The sequence below is a fragment of the Papilio polytes genome, unplaced genomic scaffold (assembly GCF_000836215.1).
Source record: "Papilio polytes unplaced genomic scaffold, Ppol_1.0 DF821400.1, whole genome shotgun sequence".
Lineage (NCBI taxonomy): Eukaryota > Metazoa > Arthropoda > Insecta > Lepidoptera > Papilionidae > Papilio > Papilio polytes.
In genome coordinates this window covers 2,554,815-2,575,425 of record NW_013527804.1, presented here as the reverse complement: position 1 = coordinate 2,575,425, position 20,611 = coordinate 2,554,815, and the positions used below count along the sequence as shown (strand labels likewise).

The following is a 20,611-nucleotide window of genomic DNA, read 5'->3' as shown; positions in this document are numbered from 1 at the left end:
CGACAAATAAACACCAAAGTAAAAGATATCCGGTACGCCCACTGATCTATAGAAATGGATAGGTTATGCTTGGAAATAACAGCTTCTAATTCCAACTCAAACGATTGTTGTTAATGTTAATAATAATTGTGTCTGTATTAATATTTGGAATCCTTAGCACAACGATTGCGACCATAACATTTTTTTTATATTACAAGGTGGCAAACAAGCAAGCGGCCACCTGAATCCGCCAAAATGGCAAAGCGACCGCTGCCCATAGACATTCGCTATAGCGGATGCGTTGCCTACCCTTGATCGACGGAGGAGGAGTCGCACATAAAGAGGATATTACATTAGGAAGGACCCTATGCGTCTCCTCCATCGTCAAATCCAAGTTCCCATCCCATCCTTTTCACATAAGAAAAAGAGTGGGAAGGAAAAGGGACTAAATAATAATAATAATAAACTTAGGAAAATACTAAAAATCATAGCCTATCTATTTATAGAAGTCAGGTACTGCTACTATACAAACACAAAATATAACAATTTATTAACTTACATGCAACTTCCAGTGTTTTGGAATCGGCGCTCTTACCGACCGTATTGTGCACTTCGCATTTCACAGTCGCCTCATTATACTTGCGCGACACATTCGGTATCACCTGCAATACAACCTTTATGAAGTCTTAAGATTCTTTTCCACTGAACGACCAAGTTGCGTTGCAAAACAAATTCGTCGATTAAATAGAAAAATGACAAAATTTTCGGAAAATTAGACTTTTACTAAAAAGAACGTACTGTTAACAATATTTTTAGATAATGAAGCTTCACTCTTAATTTATTAAATTGTCTTTTATTTGTATAAAAAAATTGTTAACAATAGGCTCCTTTGTATTAGCAAAAATCTAATTTCTATTTAGTCGACAAATATATTAACGCCATAATTTACTGCATGTTGCTACAAGTTGACGACATGTGATCGTCAACTAATCGAAATAAGTAGACTCGAGTCACATACGGCAGTAGTACGCTCGCTCAGTGAAAAAGAGGTTTTACACACAAGCACGACTCGACATGAGCGTAAAAATATCAAAGTAACGACCGCAAATATGTTGGTATTGGTACCTTACTGCGAACACTCGAACGCGCTGTATCGATTCTTATACTTGCTTATATTGAGAAATATAAATTCTCGTATTTAGTACATATAAACTTGGTAGTATACAACTGTGGTTGCATATTGTTAATTAAGTTTACATAAATACTAATATTATGAACCTGAAATTGGGTTTCTAGGCGCTTTTATTTAATTTTGAATTTTGTGTTTATAAATAAATAAATAAAAATAAAATATGAGGAATGATTTGTATCTTTGTATGCATTGAAATAACTCGAAAACTACTGGGCCAATTTTAAAAACTCTTTCACCATTAAAAAGCTACATTACATAGGCTATACTTTTTATTTTATTTTTAAATTACATATTAAAAATATGGCCTATAAAGTAGTGTAAGTATACAGATAAATTACCTTTCTAACGGTGAAATCATTTTTAAAACGACCCCAGTAGTTTTAGAGTTATTTCAATATATACAAAAATACAAATCTTTCCTTTTTATAATATTAGTGTAGATAGTCAAAATTATTTTATTCCACGTTGGTAATATAAGTGAACAGTAGTTAATAATTAAAATACATTAATTTACGTCGTGTAAAGGTAACTTCATGAATATTTAGCGAAGCCACAAAAACCCATGAAGCAAGATAATTCCGTGCATTATTCAAGTATAATTTATTTAGTCGTATACATATACGCTGGGTTAATGTAAAATGCATACTGCAGGTGGGCAAGTTTGCCAAGACGAAATTTGAAAATGTTCTCTATCCCTCGGGAATTTTTGAGAAAGCTACATGCAAATGTCGCTTGTAAAATTAAAAGTTAGAAATAAAGTTACACTTATGAAACTTGCTTGCGTATGTTATAAGGTTTTAAATTAAATTTTTATATATATCTATTTATCTATACTTCTATACTAATATAATAAAGGGTAAACACAAACTTCTTTGTTGCCTAAGATGTCAGCAATCAAATTTTCGAATAAACCTTTTTTTAATAATAAGTCCTACACTTACGTCACACATTAGGCTATACATTTTCACGCCATTAAACTTAGGGAGTAAATATTTTGGATAAAAACCCTAATGTGGGAAAGAGACCATAAGTTGTTGCCAACATCAAGGAAGCAAGGTTGCCATGGTTTGACATCATGTCATGTCATTTTGACATTTGCAATTGATAATTTGACAAATGTAAACAATAAAATGATTATTTTATAATTTCATGCGAATGAAGTCGCATGGGAACAGTTATTATTTGAATAATTTTATTTTTAATAAAAATTCCTAAAATTACGACACGCTTAAGACTATACATTTTCACGCTATTAAACTTAGGGAGTAAATAATTTGGAAAAATCCGTCATACTGGAAAGGGACAAAAACTACAAGCTGACAACCAAGAAAGCAAGGTTGCTGGTAACAGAAATTATTATCCAATGTTAACGGCCTTCGTTGTCATTAGTGCATTTGTATTTTGAAATTTGCAATTGAAAATTTCACAAATGATGAAGCCACACGGGAACAGCTCACTCTTATACAAAGTTACTTTCAGGTGACCGCTAATTCGCTTAACACGTCTTATACTATAAAAATCTTATAAAAGTAGTACTTACAATTTCATTATTGACATTTCCAAAAATCTGATCACTGTTTACAAACCATTTGTAGGTTAGATTGTTAGGATTAGCAGTCGCTTGACAACCTGGAAAATATAAAATGTTAAAACATGACAGTATCAGTTGTATACATCTAACTAATATTTTAAATGTGAAAGATTAGATAGACGGGATGGATGGATGTTTGTTAGAGTTTGTAGCCTAGACGGCTGAACGGATTTCAATGAAATTTGGCTTAGATGTAGAGGATATTCTGGAAGAACACATAGGCTACTCAGTTTTGTTTTTTTATACCACCCGAGCTAAGTTGCGGGTGAAAGCTAGTATTGTATAAATATTGTATACATATGTCAATACGTATACATGCGGTATTCTTTCTGTGTGGCTTCGAATAAAAGTCTGAGTAACCGTATTTCTTTATTTGCTTCTTTCTTTACTATTTAACAATCAATTTTTACTTCTTAGTCACGCGCACACTCCAATCTTCTCACTTGCCAATCTGTCATATGTCGTCTGTCAAACTCCCCTCTAACATCCTTCCCCATACATCCGTTCCGTTTCACACCATCATCTTTCGTCTTACTTTCCAATCCTACATACATACATTTTTGTAAATTACTTTTCCCGTACAAAATGTATTCGAATAAAATTCCTTAATGAACTGTGAATATGTTCAGATAGCGTTGCTTTTTTGTTTTATTTTTAAAGACATCTTTTACTACGTGCCTGGCGCACGTTTTAAATTCATTTCTTGTATTATTATTTTTTTTGTTTTTAGAGGTTTTTAAAGAGGTATTTTAACTTGGGTTTTGAAATAATTTAAGTATAAACCAAATTAATTTATATAAACCATTTTACAGACATATTACAAATAAAATATTACTAATATCATAAATGCGAAAGTTTAAATGGTTGAAAGTATGGATGTTTGTTAGAGTTTGTAGCCGAAACTGCTGAACGGACCTCGATAAAATTTGACAAAGATGTAGAACATAGTCCAGAACACATAGGCTACTTACTTTTTTAATTCCACATGAAATCAGTCGCGGGCAAAAGCTAGTATAATACAAAAAACAAACTCACCTAATATCAATGTATCCCCTTCTTGTATTCTATTATTTTTAACACCAGTCTTTATGAAAATTCTTACCCTTGGCGCGTATTGTACCTTAAAAAAAAACATATTTTAAATTACACTAACTTTATACTTCGAGTTAATAAAAATATCCGTAACCATAATCGAGTTTTCTTTCATTGAAAAATTAAAAAAAAAAAACATTAATTTTTTTTAGAAAAAAAATCCACAAACTTACCTAATTAACATTTTTTATAAACACAATGTAAAATTAACACAAGCAGTAAAGTATGTAAGTAAATATGAAATCAAAGCTATAGGCTACTATTATTTATTATTATTAGCGAATTATTCAGCTACCCTCCGTACCAGTATAAAACTGTATTACGGCGACAGTGCAGTCAGTTACTATATCTGCTAAAAGTTACAGTACAAGCAAAATATACAGATGCAACGAAATATTTTCATTTACGTAATTACAGGTACAAATATAACGTTTCAAGATTTCCATTTAGCCCGCTTTTCAACTATCTGACATTAAATACCTCCATTCAAGAAATAATGTAGCTGAATTTTGTTAACTTTACGAAAGAAATATAAATACGAGATTCATTAAAATTCCTCTTAAAGTTGACTTCTGTTAAGAGATAAACGTGAGGACACACTAGGGTGACAAATTTTAAATAATTAAACAATACATACAAAATTGTACAAAATCTTTAAGTATAGAATAATGGTGTAAATAATCTATACTTCTATACTAATATTATAAGAGGAAACATTTGTATTTTTGTATGTATTGAAATAATTCAAAAACTATTGTACCGATTTCAAAAATTCTTTCACCGTTAGAAAGGTAAACAAAAGTAACATAGGATATGTTTTTTTTATTAATTTTTAATTTCACGCGGGCGAAGTCGCGAGATAAAAATAAATATGAATTAGAAAATTATCGTTAATTCCATAAACAGTGTAGTCAATGCTCACCTTAACATTTTTAATATTCATAAAGTCAGTTTTTGCTCGAAGAAAAAAAGCAATAATCGTATCAAGCACAATTAGACCGGGATCGAAGTTTTTAGAAGAAATGAAGGAAAGGAAACGTTGAAAATTGGTTTTGTTAATGTCAGGGTACCTTTTATTTTCTTTTATGTTTTGATCTTTCTACACGAATACGGGATAAAAAAGAAAATTATCAAGTTTATTTAGTACTAAAGTAAATATACAAGATGTGTTTATCTGTTCTCGAAATTTCGTTAAAAAGGCGTATTCTTTGCTTTACGTATTTAAGTAAATTTCAAATTACTCCGCAATTTATGGTTGAATATGCGTGATTTTATTTTTGAACACAAACTATCCAGTTTTGAGTTTTTCATAAAAGGATTACCAAAATTCCGATTTTGTCTAGAAAAAAAATAGCAATGTTTCTATATTGAATCTCCACAGTCAAGGAAGTTTATTTCCTACCCACATCAATATATCAATTGATGCTTGAAATTCAATTAGATGGAACACTGAATATAACATACGTTAATAACATACGTTACGTTTGAAAATATTTCTGTCTATAACTGTCTGTGCGATATTCGATCTTAAATGGGTAACGAATTTAATTCCTCGACTTTTACAATGTAATTAAAAATGTTAACATGGTCTTTAGTTTATTCCCCACCGAGGTATACATTACTCGGTGTCCAATGAAGCTTCAGGTCTAGACGAAGCCATAAAAGACGAGAGTATTAACGCGACACGAAGACTCTATAAAGTGACTGTCAAATGATTGTTCAAAAGGTACATATCCCCTTTTTTTAATCCTAAATAAAATAACATTTCGAATGTTGCCGGCTTTTTAAAATTCTCCAATAAAATCAATAGTTTTTGTATACTTGAGTTAGTGTGAAAAATTACTAAGTTTGGTTAAAACTTAACTAAACTTAGCTTTTACATTTGACCAATTGTGAAGATGAATCGCATGTAACAAAAAGGACGTTAATTATGAATGTAGAGGGCTACACCGGAGGGTAGACCTAGAAAGAGATGGCTGGAGCGTAAAAGGTGACATTATGAAGGTAGTGATGACTGAGATCAGTTATTTAGGAGACGAAAACCCGTTGCGCCGACCAGTGGCGCGTATAAGGCAGTGAAGATGATGATGTTTTAACCAATCGCAGAACATATTTTATTATTAGCAGTTAATTAATAACGATAAAACTAGTCATAGGTGTTCAAGAAATAAATATAAATAAAAGACTAGGCATATTTAACAAAAAAAAATCCACCGGTACTTTCTCTAAAAGGTACTAAATCGGTTGTCAAGGTTAGTGCCACCTAATAAAACATTTAACAAAATTGAGTTTAATATTTGGTTACAAAATAAATGACATATTGGCAATTTATTTAAATAAAATTAATAATATTGACACGTGGTTTTGAAGATCTATCAATAGAAAGCATTAGTAAGATTATGTGAAAAATGTTTAAAATGAAGTGCCAACAATGCCTAGTCTATGTATCTTTTGAATCTCTTTGCCAAAAACAATCAAAACCTAACATCTGGCAAGTGTAAAAAATCTCAGATTTGCTTGAAAGCTTTGCTACGACTAATACCTTCCCCTAATTGCTTACATAGGCCGTTAAAAGCACACCTTTGGCCTCTTGAAAGTCGTTACATTAAAGGGAATATATTTAAAAGTATAATGCGAACGCTTCACTCAACAATGCTCTATTGAAACCCTTACATCGGCGTTTTAGCTATCGATTCTGTTTTACAATTTCACTGCCGCACTTAGAACTTTTAAGGTCTTTATGGTATCTTATACTAAATCATCTTGATGGGAAAAGTTGCCGGTAAAAGGAGTGTTGGTCGTCGAAAGAAATCGTGGTTGCGAAAGAGTGGACAGGAATTGCGAGTGCCGCCCAACTATTTCGCCTCGCAAGAGATGAAATAAAATTTGGAAAACTGACCACCAATCTTCGCTAGTCGGAGAGGCACCTTAAGTAGAAGAATACTAAATCTAGGCTTAAAAATACAATGCAGTAATAATCTATACTAATGTTTTAAAGAGGAAAGATTTGTATTTTTGTATGTATTGGAATAACTCAAAAACTACTGGGTCGATTTAAGAAAATCTTTTACTATTAAAAATCTAGGCTATCAGTGAATAACATAGGCTATACTTTTCATTATTTTTTTTTCCAGTGTCCGAAGTCGCGGGCAGCAGCTAGTAAGTAATAAGTAGAATCCTAAACATTGCTAGAAATATTTAAAACAAATATTAATTGTCAGACACTCTTTAATATCAGAATGTGACTATTTTTGTTAACGTTAAGAATTTTTAATTTACAAAAATGTTTTAAATTTTGCACCCTCATTAAACAAATCAGCTGTTTTTAAAGTCTCCAGAATTAGGATCGTTAAAAGACCTTATTCCCTTCTTTTGATACTTCGTTACGTGATTTTCTTAAAGGAGGTATTAATTAAATTTTAACAAAAATCAGCTAGAAAGGGAGAAACTAGTCGTGTATTTACCGAGTTTCCTCTGATATACAAGAATTGCTGACACTCCAAGAACGTCGACACGAAATTAGAGCTTTACAGAGCCCCTCTTATTTTCACTTTACCAGTATAAAATTCCCACCAGCATTACCTGACCTCCCCTCCCCAAGTTACCTACTGACAAGTTCAAATATTCATCTTTCTAGTATCACGTCTCACAGACCAACTAATAGCGGACGTGTCAGGCTGCCGAATTGGCGAATTTTCCAGCGACGACGTACAAAAATTGCGGTGTGGTTTTTCCACCGTCTGTTTCTATATTTTGTTACTTTTCTTTTTATATACGTTTATTGGTGGCGGCTTAAGGGGTAATTTATGTGTGCATGCGGAAGCGACGCAGGCTTTTGTTTTATCTGTATGGATTTTTATGAACGTGTCTATTTCTTCTGTGTTCTACTGATTGAGGATGTTATTGACTTTGTTAGTAAACAGTTGCTTATTTACTAGCAACTCTTATTTCTTACGTTAGATAGAACATCATAAACTTGTTCTGTCTGCCTCTTACAATAATCTTTGTCGTTTCTTTTGTAACTTAACAATATTCTTCCAAAATTACATACTTAAATTTTAAATTTTCCGATTATGACTTTTTATGTACACTTGTATGCAAATCGTGAATCAATTTAGAAACCCAACTGACAGTTTTCCTGATGAACCGAATTGTTCAGTTAAAGCTCTGCGTGTGTAGACAGTTGAACTGTTCAGTAAAAAACAGTATTAACTAAGCTTATGATTGCGAGCGATAATTTATCGTTATCTAGATAGACTTATGGATAAATACTAATAAAAATCTTAAAACCTCGCGGCCTAAACTCTACTTACAATCTGACAGACTTCAAAAGTGAAGGGAATTTGGAGTTTAAGAGTGGATTTATCATTTAAAACGCTGTTACAAATTTAAATACCGTTCCAGTTTCAGATGTTATTCTTGTACACCAATCTACTTTCCAAAAATTTCGTCTTGACTGTTAAAAATATCTAAGATCGCAATTCCACGAACGATATCATTAGACATAAGAAAAAGACGAATCTCTCCACCGTATCTACCTTTAATATAAAAATTATGCAAGCAAAATAGGAGCCCAAGGAAACTTCGACCATAAAATCTTAAATAAATGCCGGCTTAATCGGCGCGGCAAATTATCTCATTTTTAGAAGCGTTTGAAAACCGCCATCCCCCAACCCCTGTTATGCTAGTTTTACACGAGGGCATAAAGAACAGAGCAGTACAATGCACAGTACTACAACTGTTTTACCGCAGACATTTTTAGGCCACAGATAGGCTTCGTAAGACGGTTTTAACCTTGAAGGCAATACAAATGTACAGTTTTGTCACACATACACTAGGATTAGACTATAGGTTATTGTAAGGTCAAAAAGGCACAAATAGCTCGATAATATTAAAATAAAAGCTGCATTACCTACTGAAATGTCAACTGCTCTGTTCGATTATTCCGTCCTCGTGTGAAACTAGCATTATGGAAATAAAGTGGCCATGCCCCATTACAGCTGAAGTTTGGTAACATAAATCGGAAATGATTTCATCTGATTTTGCTAACGAATCGCTTAACTGGCGAGATTTCTGTCCCGAATTTCACCTGTTTAATAACTTCGATGGTATATTTTATTCACTAATTTAATATTATATCAGAGAAGATTAAATTTTTCAAACTAAATGTATATTAAAATCAATTTCTAAATTTATATTCTTCGATAATTTGAGTGTGCGCCTGGAATTAAACTTTCACACAACTGTGTAGTCTCGCTTTTCTATGAGCTTATATGAAGGTGTACACTACTCGATTTTAGTTGTGCAAGTAAACCGTTGAATTGGCTACGAAACAATCGACAATCACACAACAGATCTGTCATAATTTAGTCAAAAATGTGCACCCGATCTAAAAATAGATGAACCATGTTAATCTTTAAGTATATTGTTTTTAAAGAGTAAAATTCTTAAGAAATATGAAGTGTCATTCGATTATTTTCTTGTGAGTTAGGAAAAGACTGTCTTTTTACTATTACATCTCCATATTTAACAATTCCTTGATCTAAATAAGAATGTTGTAAAAATCAAGCATAAAGCTGGGACTGACTTTACCTGGTGTAACCAGATATCAACTCAGTTTTCTTTACTTACTTGTAATTTGATACTTGCAGCTCTATAAGCGCGATCCGCTGTATTCTGCGCTTGGCAAGTGAACGTCTGGTTGTGATAACTTCTTCTAGGACGAAGATGTAGCACGGATCTACAAAACATACAATACATTAGAATTCCAAAGTAATATTTTTTTATTTAAGCACTATATCCTTGTTGGTGAAGCCACCTCCAATTCTCCTTACTTTGTACCATCCTTTTGACTTTATGTCACAAATATCTTCAGTCTTTTTAACCAGTTATATGTTTATCTAGTTTATGTTAATTCCTGATTTGTAACCATTGTATTTTGTAGACATGTGAAAAATGGTACATCTTTAAAAATTCTTTGCGATGTAGCACAGATTTCGATTTCGATGTTTTATTATGTTAATTATATTTCATGCTAGAAGAAGCGTTGCTTTCCTTAATTCGACGAAGATGTACATGTATGAAAGAGAACATTTCCCTATCCTATGTGTTAGTATAAAGGTTACCTCGCAGTGAACCTGCGGCCATCAGCCATCTGCTCCACGGTGTACGTGACGCCTTGCGTCAACACGCCGCCCTCCGCATCCACCCATGTTATCTAAAACGATTATAAAGGAATTAACACTGTGATTAATTCCACCCTTTAAATACTTCGAAATTTTATCACTAACTCATATACTTTCATGTATTAAGAGAAAATTGTAATTCAGTAAATTTTAATTTAGAAAGTAATCGGTAAAAATCAATATATACGAGAGCTAAACGATGAAAATTGTTGAAATATGATTACAGATTACTAATATAAATACGAAAGTTTAGATGGATGTTTATTAGAGATTATAGCCTAAACGGCTCAACGGATTTCGGTGAAATTTGGCATAGATGTAGAGAATAGTCTGGTTATCTGAATAGAAGAACACAGTGGCTACTTGCAATTGTTTTTTAATTCCGCGCAGACAAGGTCGAGGTCGAAAACTGGTACCAAATAAAGATAAAAATGCATTATTATATTACAATAAGTAGAAATGTCATCACAAAAATATAAGCTAAATTCGACACAGAATTTACGCAGAAAGTTATTGCTAAACATTTTAAATATATGTAACTTAAACTGAACGTTACTTTAATCCTATCATAACAAATTCAAAAAACATTTAAAGTAAGCAAGCAAGCTGTTTAGAGTTTTGTTGAATTCATTTCCAGACCACAAGACGAGCAACTGGAGTAAACACGGTCCATTAGGAACTTAATGCTACACAAGAATCCTCAGACATTCAGTGGTTAATGAGTGCTCGTAAAACGTCATTATCATACTAAACTAACGTATCCTAACCAACATCGAGCAATTGTCTGCAAGTGTACATACTCGGAGTAGATAAAAACAATTAATTCAACCAACTCCACATAATTATTGTCAATGTTGAATTTATTACAACACATAATAATGGTTGCCTAATCGACCGTGTTAATGGAATTAATAAAAGCCGGTTACCGAATGTTCCCTGATAACGTAGGGATGTTTAATTTGTTTCTAAATGTACGATTTGTTAAAGAATTGATAGTGGAACGTTCGATTCATTAGTTATCTTTTTAGTAATCGTAAATGCTTCTTTTATGTTGACATCAAGAGGGTCAAAGTTATCTTGTTTTGGGTAATAGCTTAATCTACTGTTTCCATTTAATTTTATTTTACGCGGGAACGGAGAGTTTATGGAACAATAATAATTAGCTAAGGGGAGATGATATTTTTCTTAATGGTATGGTAATGGTTTATTCTCCGCTAAGATAAATAAAGACAACTCAAGTTGTAAAAGAGAATTATGTGAAATAACCTATGTTACTTTCATGAGTTTTAATTTTAAATGTTATTCAAATATTAATCGAAATCATTTTACCTCAGCAGCTGGTTTTCCTCCAACAGAAACACATTCTAGATCAATTTCCTGGTCTTCAACAGCTTGGAGTACAGGACTTTGGAGTATCCTCGGCGGCTCTGGTGGTACGAGAACTGTCAGTCTGGCATATCTTGATCTGATCGGTGGTTCACCTAATAAGAAGTAATGGTTCATGTTAATTTAGTCAAGGTAAGTAAATGTCAGTATTATTGCGGGTACACTAATTCTTAAATTTTAAGTATCAGGTCCCCTACTACATATCTCTTACCAGTTGTCATACCGAAATATTTCCTTCTTAGTGCGCGCGCACACCTTTGACGAAACTATCGCACAACTGTTGTGCGATTGTCCATTGTTTCGCAGCCAATTCAACTGTTTAGTTGCACAACTAAAAATCGAGTAGTGTACGTACCTCCATATAAGCTCATAGGAATTAAAGTGCGACTAATCAGTTATGCGATATTTTAGTCAAAGTTGTGCGCATGCTCTTACTTGTAACTTCTGTACTTCATTCGGTCTTTTTGTTTATCATAAAACAGAGAATTTAAAGATTTACTTTTTGTCAATGTCACAATTTGTTCGTTCTGAATTTAATCTCATCTGTCTGTTCCCTTTTCTAAGTTTTTTTTTTTTTTTTATAGTAAGGCCATAGTTATTTAAGTCGTTACATAAAATCTACCTTTGCGAAGCTATTAACATATTCTGCTAGACGAGGTTTTTGAAATAGATATAAATAAGTGAATTTATTATGATTGAATCTGTACAATTTCCATCGTAATGTGGAACCCCTTAAAGGAAATTCCAAGATTTATTTTCGTATATCAATTCGCGGCTACGGTTCTAAATCCTGCTTCCGCAAGAAACGCATTGATTGGAAACGTTTCAAAGCATTTTTTTCACAAATCTCGAAATAAAGTACAAGATTTGGTAAAGAATTATCAAGACTTATTAAACAACTAGCTGTTCCCATGCGACTTCATCCGCATAAAATTATAAAAATATCATTTTATTGTTTACATTTGTCAAATTATCAATAAAATGTCAAAATGACATGACTGATGTCAAACCATGGCAACCTTGAATTCTTGATGTTGGCAGCAACTTATGGTCTCTTTCCCACATTAGGGTTTTTATCCAAAATATTTAACCCTGACGTGAAAATATATAGCCTAAAGCTTAACGGAAATGTAGGGTTTTTTTTATTAAAAGAAGAGTTATTCAAAAATATGCTGTGATTGCTGACATCTTAGGCAACAAAGAAGTGTGTGTTTACGCTTTATTATATTAGTATAGACTAGCTTTCGCCCGTGATTCCGTCCGCGTGGAATTAAAAAAATATAAAAACAAGTAGCCTATGTGTTCTTCCAGATTATCCTCTACATCTATGCCAAATTTCATCAAAATCCTCAGCAGTTTAGGGTGCAAACTCTAACATCCATCCATTATCCATCATTCTAAACATTCGCAATCATAATATTAAGTAAGATATAAGAAACAACCTAATCCGATATCACATTTTACAAAACTTCATAATACATAAATCCTAAATAAAAATGTGAAAAATAACGTAATAATTTCACAGACGTTGGTTGTCCACAGACTTGTAAAGAAAAACAACATAGTGTAAAATGCAATTAATTTGTCAGTTAAAATTATTCTAATTACTTAATGTATTTGACCTGATTCAGACGTTAGTGAGCGTAAAAGCCGCTGACTTAAACTATATACAGTAGTAACTGATTTAATATTAACTGATGTTCATAGAACAAGACGAATTTAAACAGCAAAGCAAAGTCAAACAGCTGAAAGTTGTAGTTTGCGAACAGTGTCACAACTGTCTTGTTTACTCTGTGGCTTACTCCTCTCTCGTATTTCTAAATTTATATATTTTACTAGCTTTCGACTGCGACTCCATCCGCAGGGGATTAAAAAAAACAAAAGCACCCTATGTGTTGTTTCTGAATATTTTCTACATCTATACCAAATTTTATAGAAATCCGTTCAGCCCTTTAGGCTACAAACTTATGTATAGACCGACGCTTGACAATATGTTTCACTAGCTTTCGCCCGCGACGCCGTCCGCGTGGAATTAAAAAACAAAAGTGAGTAGCCTATGTGCTCTTCCAGACTAACCTATACATCTATATCAAACCTGGCAATCCTCAGCAGTTTAGGCTACAAACTCTAACAAACACCCATTCATCCTTCAAAACTTTCACATTTATAATATTACTAGCTTTCGCCCGCGACTCGGTCCACGTGGAAATAAAAAATATTGAGTAGCTTATGTGTTTTTCCAGATTATCCTCTACGTCTATGCCAAATTTCATCGAGATCAGCCGTTTAGTCTACAAACTCTAACAAACGTTCATCCAACTAAACATTCACATTTATGTATAACTAGCTGTTCCCATGCGGCTTCATCCGCATGAAAAAAAATCCTTTATTTTATTGTTTCGATTTGTCCAATTCACAATTGCAAATGTTAAAATTCAAATACACAAATGACACAACCATGGCAACCTAGCTTCCTTGATGTTGGCAGCTTATGATCTCTTTCCCACATTAGGGTTTTTATCCAAAATATTTATCCCCTAAGATTAATGGCGAGAAAAGATATAGCCTAAAGCGTGTCGTAAGTTATAAAAAATATGCTGTAATTGCTTACATCTTAGGCAAGAAAGAAATGTGTTTTTACGCTTTATTATAATAGTATAGATATAAAATTAGTACAGTTATAGATATAATATGTGTAAAATCAAAAGTCTCATAGTTGCAATGTTTGTCTTTTGTTTTTTGACGTTGAAAAGTTAAATATTTCTTTTGTTTTAATGTTCGCTTGTTCATATATCGAATGGTGGTTTAAACTTTTTAATACTCGCCTCTGGGCTTATCGTTTTGGAATTGAAAATTTCAAATCCTGTCTACGAACATTTGGCGTTCACAAAAACTTTTCCATTTTCATATTGACGAGATTTCCGTTTGTTTTTATCCAATACCGTTGCATAGAAATACATTTTTTGACTTCCTTTTTTTTATGAATATATTTTAGTATTTATAATTACTTATGCAAAACCTAAATAAACACAAAACTGCACATTTGTTAATTAAAAAATATATAATTGTAGTTTCATCATAATTAGCATTAAAAGGTTAGCGTGGTATAGACATATTCGACGAGACGATGGGGACATAAACCACAAAGTGTTAAGAATGAATGTGGATGGCTACAAAAGAAGAGTAAGACCTAAGAAAGTGTGGATGGATTGTTTGAAAGAGGATATGCTTAAGAAAGGAGTGGTTTCTAATATGACAGCTGATAGAGATGTATGGAAGAGCAGCATACTGTGCCGACCCTCCGTAAGGGATAAGGGCAAGTTGATGATGAGTTTTATCATAATTAAAGTTGTTGAATTTGTGTTCAATTTCATCATTTTAATGGTTATTTTATTTGACCAATAAACTTGAGGCGTCCATTAATTTCAACTAATCTATTTGATAACACAGCTTAAAGTTTTGCGGTAACATTTCCAGGCTGTATTTCCTATCAACCTGTTACTGGTCAAACTATTAAAACAATTGTGAGCGAAAACTGAAATTGAAACAATTGTCTTTAATCTTTGTCTTCTTAATCTGTTGTTTATAAATCGTGAAACCCGCCCGTTTGCAATTTGCCTAAAAAATTCTAACTGACATGTTTAATTTCTATACACTGTAAATTATATGAGCGTCGGTAGCTCAGTGGTTTAAACACTTGACTTGTAATCTACAGGTCTTGGGTTCAAATCCCGCCATGTACCAATGTGATTTTCGATTTTTCATACGTACATAATTTACCCGACATTCTTACGGTGAAGGAAAACATCGTAATGCAACCTGCACATATCGGCGATGATATTCAAAGATATGTGTGAAGTCAACCAACCCGCACTAGGCCAGCGTGGTTGACTAGACCTTCTAGTCACCCTAAGTTTAGGATAGGCTCCGAGCCCCTCGGTGGGGGCGTATAGTAAGCTGGTGATGATGATGATGATGACACTGTAAATCTTCATAACTTGATCCCTCGATTGGACGTGAAAGTTTAATGACACCTTTTGAAGTATCACATAACTTTCAATCGGAACAAAGTCAGAACACACGTTAGTTTTTTTTTTCACATTGGACTGGTAACATATTTAAGGCAATGGTTATTTTAACTTTATGCCAACAGACGAGCTTTTAGTTAGAATTTAGCATTGTAATAAAATTATACGGCGAGTTAGTTTTGTGCTTGATACTAAAATATGAGAACCTCATTGAACTGTATTCAAACTAAAATAGAGCGAGCGTCGAAAGTTAAAGAGATAATATCGTAAATTATAGTTAAACGTACTGTTTGAAAAGTTTCAATTTAGGCTTCATTTAACTTTTTAATAATCTATTACCGCAATGGAGCATAAAACTGCTCTCTATGGCTATTCGCTACGATGTATAGGTCGAAAAAAACATCTGACTCGTTTAGAAATTTTGACAGATAATTGTTAAGCCTACTTTGTCACAGAAAAATAAAGGAACAACATAACATAACCAAGTATAAAGATTGATTGTGGTTACAAAAGCAGAAGAAGACCGAAGAAAAAAGAAGAATTTAGTTAAGAGTGAATTCAGATATGACGGTTCAGCCGTATGTATGGAAAGGCAGTACATAATGTGGCAACCCCCCGATAAGACAAGGGCAGGTTAATATTGACTTAGTCTCAGAAAATAACATGCTAAACATAGTTTAAAAAACAACATAAGAATGTTAATTTTTATATTCACGAGGGCCACTAAACTCAAGTTTCATGTCCACCGGGTCTGATAAATTTGTCAAACTATAATTATACAAACCGTCATCAATAAACCCAAAAATTGGTAACATTGATAGAAGTATAAAATAATCACGTGAATTAGTTACAATTATAAAGCGTAAAACGAAAATACAGTTAAGTGTAATCGATACAAATGAATGTTCCAATTAAGGTTATATTATAGGTTGAATAAGCAGATACGAGTTTGACCGGTGATGGCCGGCTTGACGAGATATTATGCTAATAAAGCCGCGTATAGACGACGCTATAGTTAATCTAATGGGAGCGTTTGAAAAATGACGCACCCAGATCAATACTTTAGAATTAAGGTAACATAAACTTCAATCACTGTCTAATTTCAAATGTAGATTTACCAGATCTTAAGGAAGGAATGAAGTTATAAGCAACCTTTATTTAAAGTTGGCAACACACTACGGCGATGACGTAAATGAGCTAATGATTATCTACGTAAAATCTTTCAAATGTCTGGTACTATTCTTTTTTTATATATAAGATGATAAACGAGCAAGCGGCCACCTCAACCCATCGAAATGGAAAACGACCACTGCCCATAAACATCCGCAATTGCAGATGCGTTGCCTAACCTTGATTGACGGAGGAGGAGACGCACATAAAGAGGACATTTCCCCATCCTATGCGTCTCCTCCAACGTCAAATCCACTTTTCCTTCCCATCCTTTCTTCCAAAAAAAAAAAAGGTGGAAAGGGACCTCTAGTCTCAAGTTTTTATTAAGACACGGTCAATATTTGTCAGCGAATACAATTTGTTAGTTTGCAGCTGTAGCAATTCTTGTAGTTCATAGCCTTTTATTTTCTACTCGTTATATCACTATCTATTTGTTTCTGGTAAATGATCGACTTATACGACATTAACAGTAGATCTTAAAAACTCTTTGTCGCATTTGGATTATGTCGAAGTTTTGGACAGTGTTGCAATGTTGCAGATAATTGTTGGATCCTAGACTTTATGTAACGCCATTGTAAATTCAGAGTTATTGTCATTTGAAGTTATGGTAGTAAAATGAGAGAATCCAACGTCCCGTCTTATCTCGAGGGCGTCGTAAAAGCTGAGTGAAATTTCACAACGAGTTTTGTGCTTCTGAACTATTGTAGACGTAAAATTTCGAGACAGATTGCTTATAACGCATTCCATCTATCAATTGTCTTGTTAATGTTAGACGGATTTATAAATTACTGCTGCATCTAGATTCATTTGATTATGACTTGAGCAGATACTTAGTTCAAATTTCTCAAAGACAAAATCTGCACTATCTACACTACCTAGATAATAAATCTTCACTGTTTTCAGACGTTCTCAGGGTTGAATAATCCTCCCTTAGCGACTATTATATTACTGAGTGCGACAGTAAGACTGTTATAAACTGCCATTGGCGTTTTGAAAAGAATTGATTCGACATTCTCAGCACCAAGGTATGCGGGACTTGGAAACTTTGGAATTCAGATTAAAGTTGCTTATAAAGTTGCCACGGGCTCGACAACTTGTTATCTCGATAATTTGCAAGAGGGAAGGTGAAAAACATCCGAGCGAAAATTGCGAGGAACAATCAGGTATACATTTTTTATCAAACAAGATTCCTTGTTCAGTTAACATTTTGAGACTAAATTATTTTTTCTATAATGATAGTATTGCAAGTAAGTAACTATGACTATTAACGGAGTGACTATTAGAATTACAGATGTAATATATTTTCTAGATTTTAAGATCGTGAAATAAATAAAATGTGAACACAAAAGTGAATAATGTGCATATCAAATATGAGTCATAAAATAAATAATTTTTCCTAGAAGCACACCCGCTGCGCCAACTAAGCTGTTTTCTAAAGCTCGCAATATTTCATGAATAAACACTGATACAGCCTAGGTCAATGCAATTTGTATCTAGAGATAGCTACATTATCAGATTTTATATATTTTTTAAAGAGACAGCAATACTGTTTTGATAGCATTTTAAAGACAGCCAGTAGTTTCGGCGGAAGAGAAAATGTCATCATCATTATCATCATCAGGCTTTGTCCACCCTCTGCTGGACATAGACCTTTCCCCGATGCCTTCTACAGAAAGCGGTCATTCACCTTCTGCACCCAACGACTTCCCATGTCCACCTAGAGGGACGCCACAGGTTCCTGGTCTCCGTCTATTGTCTTCATTCTGGGACTATCTGGGAATATGCGGGATGGGAGAGTATCTTCTTTCTGTACCCCCACCCCTTGTTACTTTTTATTAAAACATATTCGAATCTTAGTTTCAGTGTAAATTACCTTTGTTTCATCAGAATAAAGTTTTTTTTATAGCAACAGAATAAAATAACTTGCTTCAATGTTAGTTCAAACTTAGTTCACGCGTCACGTTTACACGAAATGTACTATAAAGATGCTTGCTTTATTGGGACGTGGCTGACGATTCTTTCTATACATCAAAGAAAAACGACTAAATTTGAATTAATGGAATGAACTTTGTTGACATACATCAAAGGTTAAAGCAAGAATAACGAAAGGTAATTGAATCTTAATTTCTTCTATAATAAATTCTAGTTTTTATACTATTAATTGTTGTCATCAATTATAGCATGGTATAGACATGTTATGCGACGAGACGATGGGGACATAAACCAGAAAGTGTTAAGATTAAATGTGGCTACAAAGGAAGAGGAAGACAGAAGAAAGTATGGATGGATTGTGTGAAAGAGGATATGCTTAAGAAAGTAGTTTCAGATATGACGGCTGATAGAGACGTATGGAAGAGCAGCACATACTGCGCCGACCCTCCGTAAGGGGTAAGGGCAAGTTGATGATGATGACTATCACTTGTTGTCGTTTGCGACTCCGTTCGCATGAAATAAACAAAATAACTTAGTATCCTATGCGTTCTAGTACTCTACATTTATGCCATATTTTAGTGAGATCCATTATGGAGATACAAACACCCACTTAAGCAATAATATACGAAAGAAAATCCAATAAGATTTTTATTCGTTTAATTCTTTTTTGGCTTTACTAAAGCTTCTATATTGCCTTCGTTTTATATACGAAAAATGAGAGAAATTGTAACAATTATAATACTAAATCTGCAAAACTAATGCATAGTTAATTTAGTACTATTCCTAGAAAGTCTATGTTTGTCTGCTAAATTGATGTTTAAATTATTCAGACTTCAAAGGGCACATCTCGTTTGCTGACTGCCTACTACGTCATTCCCCCTGTAATATTTCGGCTTTCAAAAGGTTAGGGTTACAGTGAATTTTGTATTTTTCATGGCTTCCCAAACTGATTGGTATTCTATGCCAAGGGGAACTTTACAGTTTACATTACCTTAAATTATTGTTGAAAATAGTTCAGTGTTTGGATATATTGAAATCGCAACACTTGGATCACTGAGGCTAATGATTAAAATACTATCTTTTGTCCGCGACTTTGTCCGTTTAGAATTGAGAAACTTAGTAAATAGCCTGTGTGTTCTTTTAAACTTCTACATCTGTGGCAAATTTCGTCGAAATCCGATAAGCAGTTTTGAAGATAGGTTTTAACAAACAACCATCAATTGAAACTTTCGCATTTATATTAGAAAGTAAAAAATATGATCTTCTAATCTTACTTCTTACTAATATTATAAATGCGAATGTTTCGATGCATGGATGTTTGTTAGAGTTTGTAGCTTTAACGGATGAATGGATTTCAATGAAATTTGGTATAAACGTAGATAGTCTGGAAGAACACATAGGCTACTCTCTTATTGTACGCAGACGGAGTCGTAGGTAAAAGCTAGTGGTAACATAAGACATTTGAAATGTTATATAGACATGCTGTTACAAATTTTTATTCTATCAGGAACATATAAAAGCATAAGTCTAGAGGTAAAACTAAAATATTTTTATATTTTATACAAGAAAATGTTTCGCCAAACGACTTTATAGTCTCAAAGACTGCAACGCGAAGAGACGGCTATCTGTCACATTTTATTTTCCAAGTCGAGCGTGACTCGTCCTATTTATGGAGTCACCTCTCCCCGAACGTCCGTCGTAATTAACAGAAGTTAGGGCTGCAAAGAAACTTCTTTTGCATTCCTTTCACAGATTAAAAAAGGCAGACGCTGTTTTGTTTTTATTAAAGCTGTTTATTAGATAAGTTAGTAACTACAGCGTCGCTTTAGTCTATACTAATATTATAAAGAGGAAAGATTTGTATTTTTATATGTGATGAAATAACTCAAAAACTACTGGGCCGATTTGAAAAATTCTTTCACTGATAAATAGCTACGTTATCACTGGGTAACATCATACTAATATTATAAATGTGAAAATTTAGATGGATGGATGGATGGATGGATGTTTGTTAGAGTTTGTAGCCTAAACTGCTGAATGGATCTCAATGAAATTT

The 20,611-nt window shown here is 33.3% G+C and overlaps 1 protein-coding gene across 1 annotated transcript in view; it reads right to left on the bottom strand.

The window, feature by feature from the left end:
- Window positions 1–20,611, bottom strand: part of LOC106108774 (irregular chiasm C-roughest protein-like) — a 67,819-nt gene that overhangs the window by 9,327 nt on the left and 37,881 nt on the right. Inside the window, exons 5-10 of the mRNA XM_013290035.1 lie at window positions 11,369–11,520; window positions 9,980–10,071; window positions 9,486–9,594; window positions 3,798–3,882; window positions 2,712–2,800; window positions 539–641 (exon numbers count right to left, since the gene is read on the bottom strand). Coding sequence (XP_013145489.1) covers window positions 539–641; window positions 2,712–2,800; window positions 3,798–3,882; window positions 9,486–9,594; window positions 9,980–10,071; window positions 11,369–11,520 — 630 coding nt within the window. The remainder of the gene's footprint in view (window positions 1–538; window positions 642–2,711; window positions 2,801–3,797; window positions 3,883–9,485; window positions 9,595–9,979; window positions 10,072–11,368; window positions 11,521–20,611) is intronic.